This window comes from Cottoperca gobio, chromosome 15 (assembly GCF_900634415.1).
Source record: "Cottoperca gobio chromosome 15, fCotGob3.1, whole genome shotgun sequence".
NCBI lineage: Eukaryota > Metazoa > Chordata > Actinopteri > Perciformes > Bovichtidae > Cottoperca > Cottoperca gobio.
This window is the reverse complement of record NC_041369.1, coordinates 17,617,964-17,640,848: the sequence shown is the minus strand read 5'-3', so window position 1 is coordinate 17,640,848 and position 22,885 is coordinate 17,617,964. Positions and strand designations below refer to the sequence as shown.

The following is a 22,885-nucleotide window of genomic DNA, read 5'->3' as shown; positions in this document are numbered from 1 at the left end:
ATCCTGGATAAGATATTATTGCTCTGAAAGACTTTTTCCCCTCTCATCACGATCATCTCGTTTTTTTCAGCATGCTCAGCTGAGACGGAGAAAGCTTGCAAGTTGTCTTCTGAAGAGAACCTGCAACCCTTTAAGGGCAAGATGGACGAATTCATTAGCCAAGGTGAGCCTGTTTATTAAATCAGTTGAAGATAATGATTGATAAGATTTTCATCAGTCTCATTAAAGGATATTCTGTATTGTTTTTGCCAGAAAATCCCATCAAAAGACTAAAACCAACAATGAACTGATTCTACTCACAAGTGTTGTCTGTGTATATATATATATATTGTCCAAAGCCATATATATTGCTCTGTGCCATAGGCATGTGTCCACGTTGTCAAAAAACTATTGAAAGAACACCTTCGCATTGGGTGACATGTTCCTTCGTTACCCTGAACGTGTGTGTGTGTGTGTGTACCTGTTTGCGTACCTGTTTGCACCTATTGCTGTTGTTTTAATATGAAAGTATATGTTTGCAAGTTGTTGTTTTTTTAAAGATGAATTTGTTTTGTTGCTTTGGACCTGAGCACCTGACTCGATAAGGAAGCCTTATGTCAGCCTTATCCTTTAAATATGATGACACAGGTGTCTGATTAAACATATGGTTTGCTCATCTCTGTTACCCTTCACCAGTTAAAACTTGGAAGAAGCAAATCATCCTGATTCGAAACGTATTCTGTCCTGGTGTACTCTTGGCATATCTAAGCTAAAAATGCATCTCTGGTGTGAGAGTACATACAGCGGCTCATCAATCAGAATGATGTAAGTCTTGTATGTCTGCAGACACATTTCCAAGTCTGTTTCAGGCTGTTTTCTGGTTGATACACACACACACACACACACACACACACACATACACATACACATACACACACACACACACAAGGGTTCACTCAGTGTCGTTTCCATAGGGATGTCTGTTTGTACCAGGGTGTATTGAATAACTCACAGCTATTGTTTCAAGTATGTATCTGCTTTGATGGATTATGACTGCACTTGGTAGCTGGGTCTTTTATCTTGATCTCTACCTTTTTATAAAACGGAGTATACCTTGCTGAGCCTCAAAGGAAGATTTAAGATGGCCTGTGGTGAACCTGTCACGCAGTCTGTTAAACTGACTGTGAAGAACAGAGCTGGATGCTTGAGAGGCTGGAATAAAACTGACTTGTTCCGTACTTGATGCCTTCACTTAGTACTTTTGGCGTCATGATATGTTATTGTCATATATTTTTCTGCTGTTAAATATGTGTCTTCAGTTCCTGTCTTCCTTTATTTTTTCACTCTGTCTGCCGTCCTTTTCTTATAAAAAGTGTTTGTCTTTCTTACTGTCAGAGCAATGAGAGATTAGAAGCACCCTGCTGCCTCCTTGACCTCTTTTCTCTTTCCATCACTCCTATTAGGAAATCAAATAAACCTTCACAGTGAGGTGTTTACTAAGAGGGTTGTTAACACAATGATGATGAATTGATTGTAAATGATGAGCTTCCTCTTCCATTGGCCTTTTATGCCAACAAGAGTCTACAGACATGCTAGTGGCTCTGTCTGCACAGCTGTACTTTGAGCTAAATGCTCACAATGACGATGCTAACGTGTTGTTCTTAGCAGGTATAATGTTAGTCCAGTGTACAGTATATCTCAAAAGTGAGTACACCCTTTAGATTTTTGCAAATATTCTGTTATATCCTTTCAGGGGATAACATTATCCTACTGAAACTTTGATATAACTTAAAGTAGTCAGTGTGCTGCTTGAATAACAGTATAGATTTATTGTCCTTTGAAAATTACTCAGTACACAGCTGTTAATGTCTAAACAGCTGGCAACAAAAGTGAGTACACCCCATAGTGAACATGTCTAAATTGTGCCCAAAGTGTCAATATTTTGTGTGACCACCATTGTTATCTAGCACTGCTTTAACCCTCCTGGGCATGGAATTCACCAGAGCTGCACAGGTTGCTTCTGGAATCTTCTTCCACTCCTCCACGACGACATCACTGAGCGCATGGATGTTGGACACCTTGCACTCCTCCACCTTCCTCTTGAGGATGCCCCACATGTGCTCAATTGGGTTTAGGTCTGGAGACATACTTGGCCAGTCCATCACCTTAACCTTCAGCTTCTTCAGCAAGGCCGTTGTCATCTTGGAGGTGTGTTTAGGGTCATTATCATGTTGGAAAACTGCCCTACGGCCCAGTTTCCGAAGAGAGGGGATCATGCTCTGCTGCAGGATGTCACAGTATATATTGGAATTCATGTGTCCCTCAATGAAATGCAGCTCCCCAGTGCCGGCAGCACTCATGCAGCCCCAGACCATGATGCTGCCACCACCATGCTTGACTGTAGGCAAAACACATTTGTCTTGGTACTCCTCACCAGGGTGCCGCCACACACGCCGGACACCATCTGACCCAAACAGGTTTATTTTGGTCTCATCAGACCACAGGACATGGTTCCAGTAACTCATGTTCTTGGATTCATTGTCTTCAGCAAACTGTTTGCGGGCTTTCTTATGCATCGGTTTCAGAAGGGGCTTCTGTCTGGGGCGACGGCCATACAAACCGATTTGATGCAGTGTGCGGCGTATGGTCTGGGCACTGACAGGCTGACATCCCACTTCTGCAACCTCTGCAGCAATGCTGGAAGCACTCGCACGTCTATTTTTGGAAACCAACCTCTGGATATAACGCTGAGCACGTGGACTCAACTTCTTTGGTCGACCCTGGCGAGGCCTGTTCCGAGTGGAACCTGTCCTGGAAAACCGCTGTATGATCTTAGCCACTGTGCTGCAACTCATTTTCATGGTGTTGGCAATCTTCTTATAGCCAAGGCCATCTTTGTGAAGCGCAATAATCCTTTGTTTCAGCCGCTCAGAGAGTTCCTTGCCATGAGGTGCCATGTTGTCCAGCATTCAGAGAGAATTGTGCCCAAAACACCAAATTTAACAGCCCTGCTTATCATTTACACCTGAATCCTTGTAACACTAACGAGTCACATGACACCAGGGCGGGAAAACAACATCATTGGGCACAATTAGGACATGTTCACTATGGGGTGTACTCACTTTTGTTGCCAGCTGTTTAGACATTAACAGCTGTGTACTGAGTAATTTTCAAAGGACAATAAATCTATACTGTTATTCAAGCAGCACACTGACTACTTTAAGTTATATCAAAGTTTCAGTAGGATAATGTTATCCCCTGAAAGGATATAACAGAATATTTGCAAAAATCTAAAGGGTGTACTCACTTTTGAGATATACTGTATTAGCATTCTAACATTTGAGAACAGTTGAGGATGATGGGGATATTATTTGTTTTTCAGGTATTATAAACCAAAGTATTGGACAAATTAGAGATTTGACCTGATGATGGCGCTAGATGGAAAGTCAGAGAATCATAAAGTTTATTCCGAGAGGATTTTATTTGCAGCAAATTTCATGGCAATCTGTCCAAAAGCTGTTGCGACATTTCACTCAAAACCACAAATGTTAGCCTCATGGTAATGCTAGATGCACAGTTTTTGTGCCGATCCATCAAACAGATGTTGAGCTAATTCTCTGGATAAATAAAACGTGTTTTCAATTCTCGATGAAAAATCAGGATCTCCAAATCCATTAGCATTCATTCTCTGGGAGCCATGGGTATCTGTCCCAAATGTAATGACAATCTACCAAGTATTTACTGAGATACTTTAGTCCTGATCGATGTGGCTGACCGCCATTTCCATACGCAGAGTCATGCCACTAATATGTAAAGGTGTAAGGGAGGCTGACAGTTCATACTACATTGTTCTAGATATTGTTCCGATAAAATCTACAAAAAAATGTAATGTTTATCCGTCATTTCCACCAGATGTCACACAGACATGCTCTTTCCCTCTCCATAATCTGGCATCTACAACAATATTGGGATATTGTGCTCCACTTCAAAGGTGTAAGACTTAGTTTGTTATGTGTGCATAACAAGCCAAAAGTCATTCTTTATGTAGCATTGTCTTTGACCTTGGCTACATCCAGTTGGCTGTGACCAATCTTTCTGAAGGACCCGGCTCACTGGCCTCTCTTCCAACTGCTTTTGTATTCAGATGAGAGTATAATATATAGCATATGTTCTTCCGCGGTAATGCTCACTGTCCATTTTAAAGGAAGTCTGCAGATGAAAGCATCTCTCCCCATTGCCACCCCTTTCTTTTCCTCTTGTTTCCTTTCTCTCTGTGTTTGAGAGAAATATGGGAGCTCTCTCTTTGATGCAAATGACGAGGTTTTTCCTCTGAGAGCAGAATGTAAGCACTGTAACATGGACATGTGACTCAAAAGGCTCCAGACGGGATTCTTGGGGTTCCTCTACTGCGGCGGTGAAAAAAGAACAGCCAAATGTCTTATTTTTGTTATTTCTGTAATTTCTAAAAAGCCTGGGGTTAAACTGTTTCTGGCTCCACAGTTTAAACCGCTTTTGTTTATTTTCTGACCATGAAACTAACCACAGAATAACAGTGAGAGCGGACTTGTTGGAGCTCGGCTGTTTGGTCTAGCTCGATTTTCTCCGCTCGCTTCACAAATTCTCATGCATGCAGGCCTTTGATGGAGTCACTACGACTAGCAAGAGAGCACTGGCCATGTGATAATCTGTTTCTGATGGACATAAAGATTAGCGAGACTGATGTCAAACCCCCCCCCCCCCCCTCCCCCCCCATTTTCTACCACTACAACTCTGCTGCTTAGGATGTCACATCATGTCGTAAGATCATGGTTAAAATCAACATACAGTATATATCAAATCACGTATTGATTAGACGTGTTGATCTGTACCTCGTTAAACCTCATAATGTGATAACAGTACTGACATCTAAAAATAATAATTCTTAAAATGTTTTCTGCTTTTATTTAGTTGTAAACAGAGTGTTACTCATTTCAATAGTCAATTCTAGAAATAGATTTAAAATGGTTCGCAACAGAATCTTTACTTATCAGTGTGATAGTAAACTGTAAGCTTCTTAAAACATGTTTCCTCAAAAAACAAAGCACAGTCTTAATATTAAGATGCTCCTAGTAATCCCCATTTCTTATTCATCAATTTGTCATTTATTGATGAGCCGTCAGCAGAGAGAGACACAATTGTGGGCTGCAGCGTGATTTAGCGCTGTGGAATGGTAAAGCACTGTGCTGGGCTCAACGGGTTTGTCTGAGATCTTTAGATGTGGCTCTGGCTTCAATTACACGTAGAAACCAGATATTCCCGGGATAAGAGCAGAACATAGATTTGTGCCAGGACAGATTCTTTGTCCCATCTACTGTCATGTCTGTCTTGGAAAGCCACAAGGAGACCATGTGTCATTTCTGATCATTTGACAGGTTAAGGCAGAAGCAGTTTACAGATAATTGACCTTAAAGGGGGGAGAAGCTGTGTGGGAGATAATTTAATTTCTAACCTTAGCTATAAGATAAAAAAAACACACACATACAGCTGGATTGACTCTACTATGATATATTTGAAAATGGGCTGAAAATCAGCCCATGGGTCTGAAATTTGATGAGAAGTAGTCTGCAGCATTTCCCTGACTGAGGCTGTCACATTTCACTTCTGTTCTCTTATATCATCATTTATAGCGCAGTCAAAATGATCCTGATGGCCCGCCGAGATAAATGTTGTGGCTTGCTGGAAGTATGTCCTAATGTGTACCATGGTGTACAACTCCAGTTTTCTTACCCTCTCGCTGTCTCGCTTTTACTCTCTCACACCTCTAACACACACACACACACACCTAACACACACGCGCAGTCATTCATCTGTCTCCATTCGAAGTAACCCTGCACAAAGAAGCGCTTGTCCTGCGATCTGCAGTACTCATTTGTCAGTTGTGCAACAGCGGACAACCCAACACTTAATAACCTGGTGGCACAGCACTGACCTTGAAGATGACTGTTGATTTAAGTAATGGTGACATGTGGAATCCTCCTAAATACAAGTTGCATTGTGGGTGAAAGATGTATTTTCTGATGTAACAGGAAATCCTGAATCTGTCCTAATCCTAATTTAATCCTGTATTTACTCATTTCTTTATCAAAACTTGCTTTCTTTTTTTTATAGCCAAAATTGAACTGGAAGCACAAGAGAAGCAGCTGGCGGACACTGAGAAGATGTGAGAGCAATCTTTCTTTTCTTTCATTAAACATTTTCCTACAGCTCCTTCACCTGAAAATGCAGTAACTTCCGTTCCACGTCATGGCTTTACATTTCATCCTTTGTCAAGCGTCAAAACGCTGATCACAGTCGTGAATTTGATAGTAATGACGTTACATGACAATGCAATCCAATACAGTTTGAAGTGATATATTCTCACTGCAGTGAAGAAATATAATCTTGCTGCTTTGTCAATATTTAGGACTCCTGGTTCCTTCAGTTACATGGAAGGTGCAGGCCATCATGCCAGGCCTTCAGTAGACGGGAGGCCCCCTGTGCAATGTCTGTGTTGTTTATCTAAGCGGAGCGAGAGTAGACAGCCTTGGCTCCAGGCTTCTGTTACTGCTGGCTAGGAATGTGTTCCTATAGCACACTCCAAACAAAGAGACCCCAACCTGTCCACTGTATTGATTCAATACAAATGGCCACCGCATTTACACTTTACCAAGTGTCATCCCCTGCCATATGCACGCTCTCCTTTTGCTAGATGTGTCTTTGTCTCCTTTGTTGGATGTCTTTTTTTCTGTCTGCTCTTTCTGCACCCATGCTTACATATACTGTGCAGTATGTGCGTGTTTATGTACACAAACTTGCATAGAGGCTTATTGACACCAGGGAGTGAAGTGATAATGCACTATATATGAAATGTACGAGAGTTTAGTCCTGGAAGTTAATCCGTCAGATAAAAACTAAATGACGATGCGGCTTTAGTGGCAGTAATCCCATTTTGTGTGCACTGTTCTTCTCTGAAATGCACAGTCATCATTTGTTTGTGTTTTTTTACGTTACTCCGCTATTCCATTTCTGAAAAAGCATGACTAACTTTCATATTTTGCATATTTGCTTGTCACGGCCCAGCATCACAACAGTCTGATAATCTCATGTTGTAATAGTTTGGTTTTGAAGTAATGTTTTTGTTCTCCGTCCTCAGCTTCTTGGAGTTGAGCGTGTCCTTTTCGGTGAAACCCAAGGCAGGAGAAAAAGAGGTCTCTCCCAACACGTTCTTCTCCATTTGGCACGAGTTTTCCACTGATTTCAAAGACCACTGGAAGAAGCATAATAAACTGATGTTACAGGAACGGTGAGAATATGATGACGAGTTTCCTGTTTCACAATGTGACATTCTTCTTCTTCTGATTGAACCTAATGTCCAAAAATCAAATCCTGCTGGGATACGAGTCTTTTCAACCATTTTTTCAGTGTCTTTGGGAAGGGAACACTACTCTCAGACCTTTTAAAATGTCATTACAGATATACGAATGTTCCTACATTTAGAATTTTCCCCAATTGATAGTTCCCAAACCATTATTAACTTGCAGGACATCTCGTGTTCACTGAAGATCCTATCGGATTCATTCAAATTCATGAAGGGAAAAGCGATTAAATGACCCAAATCGTTGTCCTCACCCGAGTAATGAAAAAAACACATGCAGCATCCAGTTAGCTTCCAGTGGTTCGATGAATATAAAGATACTGTTGCATATGTCAACAAAAAGTAAATTGGTCCATTATGCCAAATTGAGATTGAATTGTGATATGTATTTCTTTTGCTTGTTCAGTAGGAAAGACTAAAGACACATTTGAAAGCATTAACCCTTTGCCCACAGGCAATCATCCCAATTCTCTGTCTGCTGTTTTTCCCTTTTAGACTCCAGTGGAACTGTAGATAGTAATCCTCACCTGTAGGGACATGCAAACATGCAGGAGAGGCAAGATGCTTGTCTGTTGGTATACATTGTTGTACTCACTCAATGCCAACTTGCTGATTATTTGTCTTTTTAACACACAAACTAGTAGTGACACTGCTGGCTCTCTATGTGCAGCAGTAAACTGGAGTGAGTCATTTCAAAGTAAGAGTAATGGCCCTTCGACAAACCGAGATCACTGCGTCCAAATACCACGTGAGCGTAGTCTGGATGACCCAGCTGGAGTTTTTGTGCTGCATCTTTCTTTTTTATGGTAAAATACAAAATTTCAGCAGCAGTGGAAATGAGCATGTCCATCCAGTTATTTGCTTGTGAGTTCTCCATAGGATGACTGATTGTTATTTCTGGTGTTTTTTCAGGGTCAAAAGGGCTGAAGAGTCGTTCAAGCAGGCCAAGGAGAAGGCTGCCTACAGTGTGAAACCCAAACATGCAACTGGAATAGTACGTCTTTTACACTTCTCTTCACAGTTACTATATGGTCTCATCTGTGCTTTAATTTGTTGATTCAGCTCCAGCTGTACCGGCCCTCTTCTTCTTCTTTTTTTCTTCCCTTAGTGCAAATTGTCTCCTCCTTCCAAACATTTGTCTGGGTGTTGAAGAAACAACACTCATGAGTGCCCGTGCCGCCCGCTCTAAATAACTCAGGTCTGTTTTTTATTCCACAGAAAGCAAAGCTGGGTCAGAAGATCTGAAGCAGAGAGTGGAAACTTATCATCACCCAGCCTATTGCACAAGCACTGTTTTCACAATCTCACATGACTCATTTTTTGCAACATTTATTTGCTTCCCGTATTTGTTTTCAATTGATTTAGACCTGTTGTTTATTGTGAGTTGGTTCAAAGTGGATATTATATTGTTTAAAAGTGGAGTGAAAAATGACATTCTCAGCCACCCTTTCATAGCACTCGCATAATTAAATGAGATATTGCTTCCAGAAGACATTTTTAAGCCGAGATGATTAAATGCAGTCATTTGCCAGAACATGCTCACCAGAGTCTGAAATTTGTAGCAACAGCATATCCAAGCTTTCTCAGTATTTTAAAAGCCATATGTAGCCTTTTTTTTTGTGCAATTCTTCCCAAGCCTAGTTAACTAGGAAGGCATGAACACTTCCTTTTTATATCTCCCTTAATGGTGAAAAACAAAGACTTTTATAAACTTTCTACACAATAGGTACGGATCATCTGCCAGACAAGAGTGCCTTATCGCACAGTGGAGGGGTCAAATCAGTGCTGTAGAAAAGAGCTTATTTTTAAGACATATCATGTGTAATTAAATGTTACATGTAAAGATGTAAATGTGTTATAGGCTGAAACATGACGGTTTACTTTTCTTAATATTTTCATCAAGTTTGTTTTAGAATCTAGTTCTATTTATTATACATGTTTTATATACAGCTGCTCCTCTATTGTGGTTTAATATGTCTTTTCATCTAAAAAGAACATGTATATCTAAGTGGTGTGATCTGATATAGATACAGACTATTGTTTTATTCTGCAGTATCGTATACTTGCTTTATGTTTTAAGCAAAAATCCTATGCAGTTCGTTTAGCCTTTCCTACTATTTGTGAGTGCGTGAACTCCGATATGCAAATGGAGCAATATGACCATGTGACGTGACGTTCATGTGCAATACCAACAATGTGTTTTGATTGAATACCCTTGACCATGAAAAATTATATTTATTGAATAAAAGAAATTACATAAATTTGTAATAAAAAATTCTGCTGTAGCTGATCTAAACACCACCGTTGTTTTATATGAAATAGATTTAATATACTTTTCACAGACATACTTACACGCATACATAAAATATATATATTTATATACTGTATATATTGCATTGCACCTCCATTACACATGCTGCAGTATGTTTTTCCTATTGGCTAGTATATCTGTGGCACATACACAGCCGGGCTTGTGTCCAAGCGGCCGAATGCCACTCGTCATTCCTGTGTTGCTTCATGTTTCTTGAAATCTTTTCCTTGACATCAAATATAATTTGGGACATCATAGAAGTTAATGAAATGCTGGGTAACAGATTTGATACTTGTAAAACACCATCAACATCTCCTACAAGTTAAAACATGTCAAAACTGTAATTACTGTAGATCCACCTGCAGAAAAACACGTCCTATTACAGAAACATTTTATAGAGGTCACACTATTACTACAGTTTCTTTAAGACGCTTTATTATCAGCAGTAGTTGTTAAACTCAAAGGCACTTTATTAACTCCTTTATCACAAAGGAATCTAATGACAAATGTACAAACAGCCAGGCAGATTGAAATAGCAGTCAGGAAAAACTTGTTTAATGTTGAAATGCGGCTTCTTCTTCTGTGTCTCTTGAGCCATTTTTCAGTTTCTCTCAACAGCATAAGCTTGCCAGTATGACTGCAAGTCTCTGATTTAATCAGCATTGATCCTTTGTTTAATAATACCAGTTCAATGTTTCATGTCATTTTATTGTAGGTCAAGCCATAATTTGTACAACACGATGCAGAATAGTTCAACTTGAAGCCAGTCCTTGTTTGGCAAAGCTTATGAATTTCTGCCTTTGGCAATACTCGTAAGTCCTTCTTCACAGTTTCCCATGGCCGCTCACATCCACAGACATGCAGCGACACTGTTTGACCCGCTGCACCTTACGGTGTCTGAAGGGGGGCTGCAGGTCTGGGCAGTCTAGCTGCACTGTGAGCTGTGTGATGCGGTGTGGCCTGCAGAAGGAGCAGGACTGGAACGGCTCCTGGGCCTTGTTGTGGTTTTTCCTTCCAGAGCCTGAGGCTTGGCCTCGATTCTGGCCCTGACCCGAGCTGGGGCCCATATGGCGGGGGATGTAGAAGGAGTTACACTGGCCGTAACAAAAGCGGTTGACGACAGTGCGGCTCTGGCAGCCCTCCTCGCTGATTGTCTGACGAAGGGGTTGGGTTTTGCACCAGTCTCTGCGGAGGTAGCGGCGCTCTGTCACCACCAAGGCCTCCCGGCTGGAGGATAGCACCTCTGGTTTCTGTTGCAATAGCCGGTGGTGACGTTCTGAGGACAGGTTCCCTTTGGTCTTGTATGGGGATGGGAGGGATCCCTGGGGCCGCTGCTTTTTGGACTCTGCGGTGATGCAGAGCACCCCAGCCAGTATGACTGGGATAGTTATTCTCCACAGCATTCTGCAAAAGGAGAGTGACACATTACAATCAATACATTTCTATACATAAAAGATGGTTTCTGAAGAATCAAACATCTGTTGTTACATAAACAGAATCTTCAAATGATCGACACTAAAGCTGGTGTGACACTAATTCGGAAGTACGCGATGATACATGACAATCATACAATTGCAAAGATGATATCAATATTGCCAATCATGTTTGCAATTGTGTGAATGTGCATTCACTGTTAAACCACCTTTGCAGTCCAGCCTTCCAGGCATCATTGAGGAAATGAATCCATCACCAGGGCCCCCATTTGTCAGCGTCTCTGTGTCATTACTTCTATTTGCTTTCCTCTCAGCTACGCAACTCTTCCAAAAATAAACAAAGCCCTGCCATCAAAGGATACACTTAAACACCCATAACAAGAAGGGGAAGTTGATTTTATTGGTCCCGTCGCCGGGTAAAATAATTAGGGCTTTGCTTACTTTAGTCATGAACTATGCCGCAGATATGTAAACAAGCATTAGAGAGGCCCATCTGCATGTTATTAGGGGAAGAGTTGGGGAACTCTCCAGTACCCTCTGGGAGTCACTCTTCTACTCTTTGGTGATATACTATGTAGCAAACTGAACTGAGAATGACCCACAGTGTCCATAATCACCATAATGTAAAAAGAAAGATAGCATCATCTACAGAAATGATTTCTCTGCCATTCAGGATGGAGTTTCCGTCCGTGTGCATGCTTGTCAGTGTTTGCGCCAGCACATTTTTGACCATCACTCAAGCATCTTTTCAGCAGATGTTGCTCTTGACAAGCGTTGCATGACATCAAGTCAGAAATTCTGACAGAGAACCAAACTGCCTGAAGGCCATTGGCGGCTCCTATTCACAGACTCTTCTTTACTGTTCAAATGTGTGTGTTCCCTTTCCTCCTTGCCTGGACCTGCAACCCACTCCGACGTGGAACAAATGACTTTATCATAATCCACTTTGTTTTTTGCCTCCTTTTTTCTGCCCTTGACCCTGAGGTCATGGCGGCTCTGTCCGAGCTGCATGAGCACTCGCGTTTGTATATCACTATCCCGACAGCACTTAACATAAGCTAGACAACAGCTGTTTGTCCATCTAGCAGAAATGTAGTTTGAATTCTAACCGGATCTTTTCTATAGGACATGAGGAGATAGATTTTGGAGTTACATAGATAAAGAATATCTACTTGACTTTTAAGTTGTCTGTCTTCTTCGTTAAGAGATCCAACCTCTGCAGGAAGGAAGTATTTTGGATTTTGTGGACAGTGCCAAGAAATCAGATGTGCTCTACACTTACAATCAAGACTAATGTTGATATGTGATCTTTTCCATCTGAAGACGTCTCTTCAAATATCTAAATCAAGATGGAAACTGCCTCTCGGAGCTGTGCTTCTTCTGTAGGCACACATTTTTACGTACCGCCTGCACACGTGCCCACGCACACACATCATAAGGTTAGAATAACTAAACCAAAGACTCCCACTGGGTCCTTCCACCACCTACTGCACCAGGGAGTCATGACCCCACTCCATCTTCCAGTGATCTACCTACCATGTACAACACAGTCTCATTTGTCTTTTGCTGCTCCATTTCAGTCCTGCTGACTTTGTATTTAAATGCACAAACCCCTGGTCAGGGGAACAGGCTCTGCTTCTGTGTGAAGGCTCTTGTTCTCTATTTCCCTCTTCTCCCGCTGTCCATCGTTTACAGAGGCACCCTGTGACTCTGGCGAGCTACAGTCTGCAAAGCCCCGGGGACTTTTGAGGGATGACCTGACCGACTATGTACATAGATCATGACGGATGGCCTGTACAGCAAGCAGCAGCGCTCCCTCTCCACTCCCAAACTCTGCCTAAGTATGATAGTGCCGGCCTTGCTAAGCTATCCTCATCAATCTCTGCTGCAAGACAAATTGCGGTTTTGGGGTAAGGATTCGGGGCTTCGGGGGGAGCCCCTGAGGTGGTTAGTGGTTGGGGTTAGGAGATAGAAGGAAAGGGGGTTTGGGACAGATGACCTACTGGGAAACAAAACCAATACCACTTGGGCTCCATGCACAGTATGCCGTCCTCCCACAAGTGTTTATCTCTCGACAAGCAGTTTGTCTCTTTGTTTCCCTCCCCATCTGTCTCTCTCCGTCACTCTATCTGCATGTCTCTCCCTGACGCACAGCACTTATCATCACAGAGTCCCGGAGACAGAAGGAGACTGTGGTTTTGTGTTTTAAAGCTGAGACAGAACTGAACCGGACCTTTCTGTCTGCTGAACACTAATATTGTCCACAAACACAGCTTTATGTTTTACCAGAACCACAAATACGTGGAGGATATGCTTCACCGAACTGTGGCAGACCTTGCTTCCAAATTTCAGACCTCTAATGAAATTACAAATACCAGATACAAATTCCAGAGACTGCTGAGCGAGACACAAGTCTTTTTGAAAACAACTATTATCATCAGTGGGAACTTGTTATGTTTTGTTTTTCAGAATGGCATTATAATACCATGGTAATGTTCTCCGTCTGGATAACAATGGGTCTTAGTTAAAGTGAAATGAAATGAAAAACAAAATGATCCATGAAAATCTCCAGCCTACATGCAAAATATTTTAAAATTCTAGATTTGTTTTGTTGTTGGATAATTGAAAAAAGGAACAAGAATCCTTTTCAAGACTTAAACTTGTGCTCGCAGATGTACTTCCACTAAACCATGTGAAACATCTTCCCAGCATGTCTTCAAAGGCAGGTTAAAACAAACAAAACCTGATGCCTCAATTATTGGTGCGTCAGAAAGTCTCATACACAGACTGGTAAGTGCAGTTAATTACAGTAGAAATGCATTTAATTCACCGTGCAGCTCAAACCTCAATCACATAAGGGGAGCACACACATATACACACACACATTTGTGACCACACACATGTGTGCATGCTGCACGCACAGACAGACTCAAACGCACACACACACACACACACACACACACGGGATATGCGGAGGGAAAAAGAGAGTTAAATGAAATGTTTTCACTTGGAGCCAATTACACAAAGAGGAACCATGTCATTATCTGCATTTGCGGATTCTGTTTTCCCAAACTACGCTCGGCTGTTGGCTCATTAACAGTTGTGGGGGTGGCGGGGTCCGTTTGGGGGCTTTTTCTGTGTAAATGTGTCTAATGCCAACATCGCCAGGAGGCTGCTTTAGGCAGTTTGGGCAGCCATTTGTCACCACAATCCATCTTGATAATGACTAGCAGCCCATATATAATGCTTTCCGAGCTAAGTACTGGCAAGAATGTAAGCCAACTCCTTGGAGGATGAGAGGCAATTAGAGATGCTATGATAGTGCAGGGTTTCTCATTTCAGATTAGGATGACACCACTTAGCTGCAGTGATTAACACCACCTCGCATTGGCACGCAAAGTAGAATTTGTTTGTTTAATCCCATAACATAAAGTGTTCCCCTTTAAAGGTTACTGTGCCTTATTTCACTCCATCTGATGACATTTATATTCTCAGCTTGTTCCACATCTTCTTTTGGATACTTATATATGAAGCTTAATATCTTTTTTATGGCTTTAACATTCTAATATTCTTGTTCTGTGGGTTTGAGCAATGTTTGGCTGCACAGCTTGGGTTTGCAATGACTAGTGCACAAGCAGGCCACTGCATGTTAAGGGGTTTAAAAATAGTTATTTTAAGCCATATGTTGCAAGGTGAATGTTTTGCTGGTTGGTTTAACAGAAGAAAATCCCACAACTGGACAAAATGCCATTTTAATCCTCTTTCCTCTGTGTTTTCTTAGTAGCTGTTTATGCGTAAAGCGTGCACTTCACGTGTTAAGAATGTGGTTAATGCTTCTATCAAATACCAGTTTTACTATCTTTAGAGGCTTACAAGTGTTTTCTGTTGCTAAAGAAACTGTAATGTGTCCGTGTGCTAAATCCTCTTTGACATCAGAGCGGACTGTACAAGGTGGTGCAGTCACCAGAGCTGTAAGTAGGAACAGAAGGCAAACTCCCCAGCATTCACCGCACGCATACTGTAGGAACACACACACGTGCGTTCACACACCAACATCAGGTCACACATGACTACACACAAATACATTAATGATACATACAAAAGTGAACACACACACACACACACAAGTTTATACACGTGTACACATGAACAGTGAGAAAAAGAATGGAGATTATTTTGTACACACATCACAGGTTCACTATGTATATTATCATCATTATCTCTCATTCATATTCACTGGAAATACTAAACTGAGTCTTAATCTCACTGAAATGCACAGTGCGACACACTGTCATCACTCACTAATTCTCTCAGTAACAACACTAATTCCCCTGGAATCTACAGCCACTAATTATAGTAATTTCGTCGACAGTTTTATCCAGAACACCTTACAGTACCTTGAAGGCGTATATTTTTACAATGGGTGGCCCCAGTGGGAATCAAACCCGCACTGCTGGCAGAAATCACTAAATAGCTGTACAACTACTGCCGGTCGGATTACAGAGTTCTACGCTTAGTCATTCAGAAACTCACCGAGTCACTCAGTCTCATTATCTCCGTCAGTCTCTTACTGCCCACTTGTTTGAAGCGCCCGCGTGGAGTACGTCGGAGCAGCACTCATTTATCTACATTTTTCTCAGTAAATCCAAATGGTCTTATTATATATTATCACATATATAATCACTGTTTCCTCACATGCACTGCAATGAATGTCCATCTTCAAAGCAGCCATCATTGTGTTTTGAAATCCTGTTATCTAAGATAAAAATGCAATCAATAAGGCGAAGTAATTAATGTCGATCATGCCACGAGAACTTTCTCGAATAACATTTGTGATGGCTGCATTTGTTTTGTTGTGGTCGTTGATCATTTTAAATACCTTTTAGAAAGATTCGTGAATAAAGTGTTATCACAGTGAAGCATAAAGTATGGTTTATGTACCTCTCACCACAGGTCGCAGGAGGACAGTAACGTGTCGAGGATGCAGTCATGGGAGGTTGTCCACCTTCAGTGGTCCTTGCGTCCGCTTCCAGGTTTCGGTCTCCATGGCAACATAATCTGTAGTATCCTCAGGGTTGTCCTTGCTCCTCTTTTTTCTTTTTTTTTGTTCACTATAAAGTCTTAAAGTTTTGGATACGATTAGTTTTCCATCACACTGGACAGGTTGTGTCTCTTTCTTTCTCTCTAAGTCTAACTTTAAAAAAAAAAAAAAAGCTTTTTCTTTTTTAGGTTTACGAAAGCTGCAGGTCTCAGTCACAGTAAGCCCGTATCTTTGTGCTGTGGAGACAGTCTGTGGTCTGTCTTTGAGAGTGCTTGACTCACTGTAAAGCCTGCCTTAGTTTGAATCCCCACCACCCCCTTCCTTCCTCAAGACTGGGAGGGTTTATCCTATTGGTCATTGTGTGAATCAAACCAAGCTTCACTTCCTTCATTTAAGTATTTCCCTCCCTGTGTCTGTCTCTGCCTGGTAATATATTTCTTTGATATCTTTTTTTTTGTAAGGCCCATCAATCTATGATATATCAAAATGACAGCTTTTCCTTTGAATTACTTTTTTCCATTGTATATTTTCTTCCACTCTTCCCCTGTTTTGTTTCATTTACATTTTTAAGGAGGTGGATGACATTTTGCCACCATACAGGAAAAAGTTGTGAAGAAACAATGAGCTCCTTCAAAAAACCCTGTATTATCTTCCCGCATTGGCACTGTGACCACTTCACGTTACAACCCATAATCCCCAATCCATAAATCATTGTTTGCATGTACTCAGACACACTAACAGGGTGGTTTGATAAATGCCACAATTCGCATTCCTCGTTGCAACCGAGACAATAATGTTTGTCTGTTTTGTGGCTCTTGCTAAAGCTGACCACTGGGCACAGAGACTGAAAACCCTGAGTGCCACTTCTGCCATCAAAGAGCTGAAACATCAACAAACCCTGCAAAACCTCAGATGGGTACCGTCTGAACAATAACCCCTTCAGCAGAGCAGAGGATGATGACACTTTTGCATGACAAAACTTCATTTGTCTGCAGAGAACTGTGGTGCATTTAGCTGATCTGTGTTGAGGAGGAGCTGGTAGCTGAAGGGACGCAGATTCCTGCTGTAGGAAATAATGTAACACCCTCTAGTGGACAGAAAGCAAAACTACACGATTCAAGCACTATTGCTGGATGTTGCAGAATACATGCTACACTAAATCTTCATCGCTAAAGTGGCATTTTGATGTGTTCATAAAGTTGGCAAAAATCCAAACACAAGCAATAGTAACAGATAGAGGGCCAACTTTAATAATATAAGTAATTAAAAGTGTCTTTAAATATGGTATAAAAATAAATGCAGGAGAGAATAACAAAGAATTATGTTCTACATAAGACAGGAGACGGCAATTTTGTCATTTTGAATGTGACTTTACAAGTGCAATGAAAATAAAAATGTGCTAATATAAATTGAAGTGCAATAAAATAATGCAAAGCAAAATAAATGCACAATAAATAATCATAATAATAATAATAGTCATAATATATATATATGTATATATATTGTATATTCATTCTGCACAACACTTCCCATAGCGAGACAAAGTATCTGTGACCTCAGATCATGTAAAGCGATGACATTGTTTAGATTTATCAGTTTAAGCTGTCACTTAATATATTTTTTCTATGTGTGTTTTTATTTATTTATTTTCTCTCTGACATCATTTGTTTCAGCTGGAAGTGAGAGAAGGGCTTCTGATCCAGCAGCTACGATGGAAAGAACTGGAACATTGGATTTGATTTTCTTCAATGACATTTTTCATCTCGCCAGTCTGTCAGTGTCCTCACAAGTCCAGCAGTGCCTCCTTTATGAGAATACTGGAAATATATCAGGTACTGTAAGAGGAGAGAGAAGAAGGAACATCCTCTCCATGGACATGCAACATCCGGTGGACAACAGACGAACAGACGGTCCCGGCTCATCGCCCGGCTGAGCCAAGAGCGGATGGACAGACAATGATGACAAAGAGATGAGATGGCCCTGCTCTCCGTGTCCCAGAGAGAGAGATGGCATTGATTTTAGCATGATGGCACACGACTGGTCAGCCTCTTGGATGCTAGTGCTTTCCCCTGTAAAGGGAGAAGAGAGAAACAAGGCGGAACAGACAGGTGGCAAAGAAAATGAGGTCAGTATGTAAATTTGAATAACAATATGAGCAGCCATGCAAAGGATGCTGGAATGGCACATTTTGTGTCGTATGCACTGTGCAAATATAAGATTGTATATGTATGTTTAAAACCCGTAAAGATGCTGAAAAGAGTTTCTATCACAGCATATCTACAGTAATTGGGAGTATCACTGACAATACAGTGTGTATCATATTGTGTCTGACATTACCTGGAAGCAAGAGCCTTTAGAACAAGTTCTTACTTTTCTGTGGGGGACAAAAAAAGAGCATGTTAAGTGAAGTAATTTGACTATGCAGAAGGATTCAGGGGTGCATATATAAATGATAATATGTAGAGAATAACAGTTTGCAAGCCAGAGAGTCAGTTCAGGTCAGTCTACCTCAAAAACAGAATAGAGACTCTATTATTATCAAGCTATTAAAAACAAAGTCACCTCCGATGTACTGCATTCACACGATATTTTATTTATAAACCCTACCTATAATAGCAAATCTTCTTTGACCAGAATAACAAGCAGGGGAAGTGTTGGAAGCATGAGACAGAGGAGGTTTTAAATACATAAATACACCTCTGTAATTCGGAATTATTCATCATGTTATGAGCACCTCTGTGTCTGTGCTATTAATGGTTTCTATATTCCCAACAGGAGGTCCGGATCAGCTACTCCATCATCCACACCTGAAGCAGACTCTGCTAAAGGTTGAATTCACTCTCTCTGCCACTCATTGGTATTGCTGGCATGCAGGTGCCATTTTGTTCTTTGGTTTTACCTGGTTTAAGCAACTCTACCACATTCACATGCTGCATTCAGGAATTTTATATCCGTTTCAGACACAGTACACCTTTGAAGGAGACATATACTTCAACCTGCATTAAGAGATATTTTTTGTATTAACACAAATGACTGCATGTCATTTCAAGGACTTGCTTGGTGTGCCAAATCCACCTCCGATTCTGCAGCTCAACACAGACCAGCTTTTGTTTAGGAGTTAGTGGAGACCAAACCATAACTAAAAGGCACAGAAACACGACTCCAGTGGGAAGCTCGTGTTATTCTAAATTGACTCTGATTTTCTGCCCCTTAGTGGTCAAACATGTCTGTATACTGTATACTTCCTGAGCAGAATTATATCAACCCTGCCCCTGAAGCAGCATATATGTCACTACAGGTGAGTGCAACTGCAACTAAATGTGCACGCTTGTTTTGTATGTGAACGGATTACTGGGAATGGGGTCAAAGTGTGATTTAACAGATTTTGAAAAGGCGTGACTGCGGGTGCCAGGAGGGCAAGTTTCAGCATCACTGAATCTGTGAAAAAAATCAACAAATGTTGTAAACATGCACTTTAATCTAGTTCTCTGCATCTCAACTCATTTTCAAACCAAGACTATTATCCTATGTTTTGCGTCATGTGTTTTTTTTTTTTTTACCTTCTTCTTGGCCTGTAATAACTCCTGGTAGGCACTGGAGCGGATGAAACGGCTGTAAGAATCACTTTTCATCAACTTGTAGATGTGTTCCTGTTGTAGAAACACATAAAGAAAGCACAGGTAACACATTGTGGTGAATTGAAATAATAGAATAGCAATTTTCCATTGACCACCTCAACAGAGTTGTGATTCATAAATTGCCAGGAGGGAAGATTTCGTATCAGTTGCAAAATACAGATTCAGATCACAAGCAACATTTCAATCAAAGTTTTCTATCGTTTCGTACAGTGTGAAATAGGCCACTACAGAATTAAACTATGGATGTGATTAAATGTATTTGTATCTTTTCACCTGTGCATCCTCAAAGGCGTAGCGTCCGGGATCTTTGACATTCTGGGTGGTTTTGTCGTAGCTCTTGGAGTCCACGTTGATGGCACTGGGTGCACCGGGGGCCAGAAACTCCTGCCAGATCTCCTGAACCCGGGTTGGAACTTCTCTGATGGGACGCTTCTTCAGTTCCTGGACCGCTAGCCAGAACCTGCAGACCAAGCAATAGCAATAGTAAACTATGTTAATCAGTCTTTAAGCACACATTCACCTCAGCTGAGACAGATTGTGTAGTGGACAGTTACAGCATCATGCAGCAAGATTTAAAAAGTTAAGATTGATAGGGTTAACATGTCCATGCATAGCAGCATGCTTCTTGTTAATAATACATCAGTTCAATTATAGGAGAGTTAAAATGATGCTCAACTGACTGAGATATTAAATTACTATTCATTTAACCTGACCAAATTATCAGTTTTGGGCAGAAACAATACGGACATGTGCCATCAGAGGGAGCAGGGGAGCTATCCTGCACAGTAGTTGCTCTATTCATATTTAGCTCTTTGCATGCATCTTTGATACTCTGCAGTATTCCTGTTACCATTAATAAACCGATTAACATTAATATTCCTGCCCACCTGTGTTATTCTAGCGTCAGCTGCAGTTGTGCATATCAAAATAAAATACAAAGCTGCTTCCACCAGCTCTCATTGCTTTATTAAACTATTTCTATGTATGTCACTTCTTATACATGGAAGAACAAAAGAGCCCAGTAATTACAGTGATAGTTGTTAGCTTCCCACAGTTATGTAAGCATTTGCACTGACAGTAAAAACCCAATCAAGTGAGTTATTATTGATCATGTCTGTCATCCTCAGAGAACCACAGAAAACTGATGTTCCAATCTAACCGTATGGGGCATGTTCAGTGGGACGGCATATACTGTACGTTTCTGTGAGTGTTTCACATAGTGTATGTCAACAATCCTCCACAGTGCCTCAAGTGTGTGTGTGTGTGTGTGTGTGTGTGTGTGTGTGTGTGTGTGTGTGTGTGTGTGTGTGTGTGTGTGTGTGTGTGTGTGGGTGGGTGTGTGGGTGTGTGTGTGTGTGGAGTAAACATGGCAGTAAAAGAATACAAATCTAAGAAATGATAATCAGCTGTGGTTCTGAGTCACACATTTTGCATGTGATTATACTTATTGATTGAAGCTTTAAAGTAAGGTCAAGCATCCAAGGAATTAATTCAAGGCAATGCAATGTTCTCAAGTATCGTGTGTGTGTGCATGCGTGTTGCTGAATACCTTAGATTCTCTGAGCTGAACTCAGACTCCAGGAACTTGAGGAACTGCTCTCTTCCTACTGGATCTTTGAGAACCTCATCGATGCCAAAAGCCCACCTCTTTACCCTCTGCTGGCCTGGCTCCTTACTGGAGGAGAACACATCAAAGTGCAACTTATCTTTCACGGATAAAACATATAACATATCAACTAATCCATCGTAATATCAATAATGCTCTTTCTCTGGAGACATGCACCCACCTGGCTTCAAGCTCCCAGAGTGTGGCGTCATCTGAGATCCAGGGGTTGGATGGATCTGGAGGCGTGAGGAAGGGGTCGTATTCGACGTACTGCTCTGTGTAGGCCAGTAAACTATTATTGGAGGAGAAACAAAGAAAACATTTGAATAATCTGTATCATCGGTGGAAACGTGACGTGGATTATAATCTATTTTATCACATCTGGTGAAATTCTGCTCCACACCTTTTCTGTGAGTGATTATAAATGTGATTTTTATCATTTGTAAGCTTTGATTCACACAATTGAAATCATCCTCAAATTGATTTGAGCCAGACAAGAGGGACCGAGCCTGTACGTGGACACCAGAATAGAAAACTCTTTTCAGCGACGGAAATGACAAATCGACACTTTGTGTGTGATTCAGTGTCTGCTATCGTCAGCGCTGCCGCTCATTGAAGGCATTTTGTTGGCCCAATCGCTCTCCAAGGTCACCAGAGCTCCTAATTCCACACCATGTTACGCCGTTTAAAGGCTCAATAAACAGATCGATTGCTAAACTGAATAAAGACAAAAACAACATCGCTCACCTCTCCGCCACTTTGGACATTTTCAGTCGATGCCTGTCTAATTGCAATTGCCAAAAGGCGATCTGAAACCACAACAGGGAACAATTAACATACATCAGTCTCCACAAATTAGTGGTTTGCAATTGTATTCACACAACAACTGCATGATGCACGACATTATTATTTTACTTTATGTGTGCACTATAAACTCTTTACTCATTGTACTTAGTTATATCAAAATTGTTATTAAAAGGACACTTAATGCATACCAAAAATAACTATAAAGTTACAGTTTGAGTACTAGCATTGATTTGAAGATCCTATCTTTAACAGTAGAGTGCCACCTGCAGGTCTAACCTGTTCCTGCAGTTCTTCTTCTGTAGGCTGCTTGGCCTCTGGGGCGGGGGTGTGGGTTGGGCTGTGGGTACGGATATCATTCTGCAGCCCATACACAGACTGAGAAGACAAAAAACATAGAAGTAAAAAAGATCAATAGCAGAAGCCTTATAGCTGCTGACGAGCACAGCGAGGAACAATAAGCCTGTCTGTGTTGCAATGTTATCAACCCTGACCTTAAAAGAAAGGTACCGTACCTTTCTGGTTTTGTGGGGGTTTTTCATTCTGGACGACTTCTTTATGTCGACTTCTGTTGTATTCACACATCCAGGCTGTGAGAGGAGTGAAGAGAATATCAGTTAATTCAGCTTAAATTTAATTATTACAACTTCAGCTGTTTATGCGTTGCACTTTAGCGTGAC

General features: G+C 41.1%; 3 protein-coding genes across 3 annotated transcripts in view; 1 reads left to right on the top strand and 2 right to left on the bottom strand.

Annotated features, from left to right (window-relative positions):
- fmn2a (formin 2a) overlaps positions 1-9,662 on the top strand; it is a 38,804-nt gene extending 29,142 nt beyond the window's left edge. Inside the window, exons 14-18 of the mRNA XM_029449315.1 lie at positions 71-163; positions 6,127-6,178; positions 7,151-7,300; positions 8,285-8,366; positions 8,591-9,662. Coding sequence (XP_029305175.1) covers positions 71-163; positions 6,127-6,178; positions 7,151-7,300; positions 8,285-8,366; positions 8,591-8,617 — 404 coding nt within the window. The 3' untranslated portion in view covers positions 8,618-9,662. The remainder of the gene's footprint in view (positions 1-70; positions 164-6,126; positions 6,179-7,150; positions 7,301-8,284; positions 8,367-8,590) is intronic.
- On the bottom strand, positions 9,588-16,585 carry LOC115019749 (gremlin-2-like). The gene is made up of 2 exons (XM_029449316.1): positions 16,058-16,585; positions 9,588-11,087 (listed from the first exon to the last, which is right to left on the bottom strand). The coding sequence occupies exons 1-2, from the start codon at positions 16,105-16,107 to the stop codon at positions 10,508-10,510; spliced, it is 630 nt and encodes a 209-aa protein (XP_029305176.1). The 5' UTR covers positions 16,108-16,585; the 3' UTR covers positions 9,588-10,507.
- Positions 16,586-17,384: 799 nt separating this feature from the next.
- Positions 17,385-22,885, bottom strand: part of rgs7a (regulator of G protein signaling 7a) — a 50,438-nt gene continuing 44,937 nt past the window's right edge. The window contains exons 10-18 of the mRNA XM_029450331.1: positions 22,721-22,795; positions 22,485-22,583; positions 22,149-22,210; positions 21,583-21,693; positions 21,345-21,470; positions 20,069-20,255; positions 19,718-19,807; positions 18,495-18,531; positions 17,385-18,226 (exon numbers count right to left, since the gene is read on the bottom strand). Of these exons, the coding sequence (XP_029306191.1) occupies positions 18,511-18,531; positions 19,718-19,807; positions 20,069-20,255; positions 21,345-21,470; positions 21,583-21,693; positions 22,149-22,210; positions 22,485-22,583; positions 22,721-22,795 (771 nt within the window). The 3' untranslated portion in view covers positions 17,385-18,226; positions 18,495-18,510. The remainder of the gene's footprint in view (positions 18,227-18,494; positions 18,532-19,717; positions 19,808-20,068; positions 20,256-21,344; positions 21,471-21,582; positions 21,694-22,148; positions 22,211-22,484; positions 22,584-22,720; positions 22,796-22,885) is intronic.

Excerpts from the sequence above, each read along its gene's own strand:
- LOC115019749 (XM_029449316.1), bottom strand. The coding sequence starts at position 16,107 with ATGACTGCATCCTCGACACGTTACTGTCCTCCTGCGACCTGTGGTGAG. Across the intron at positions 11,088-16,057 it reads CCTGCGACCTGTGGTGAGAG|AATGCTGTGGAGAATAACTA; the intron begins GTACATAAACCA and ends CTCCTTTTGCAG.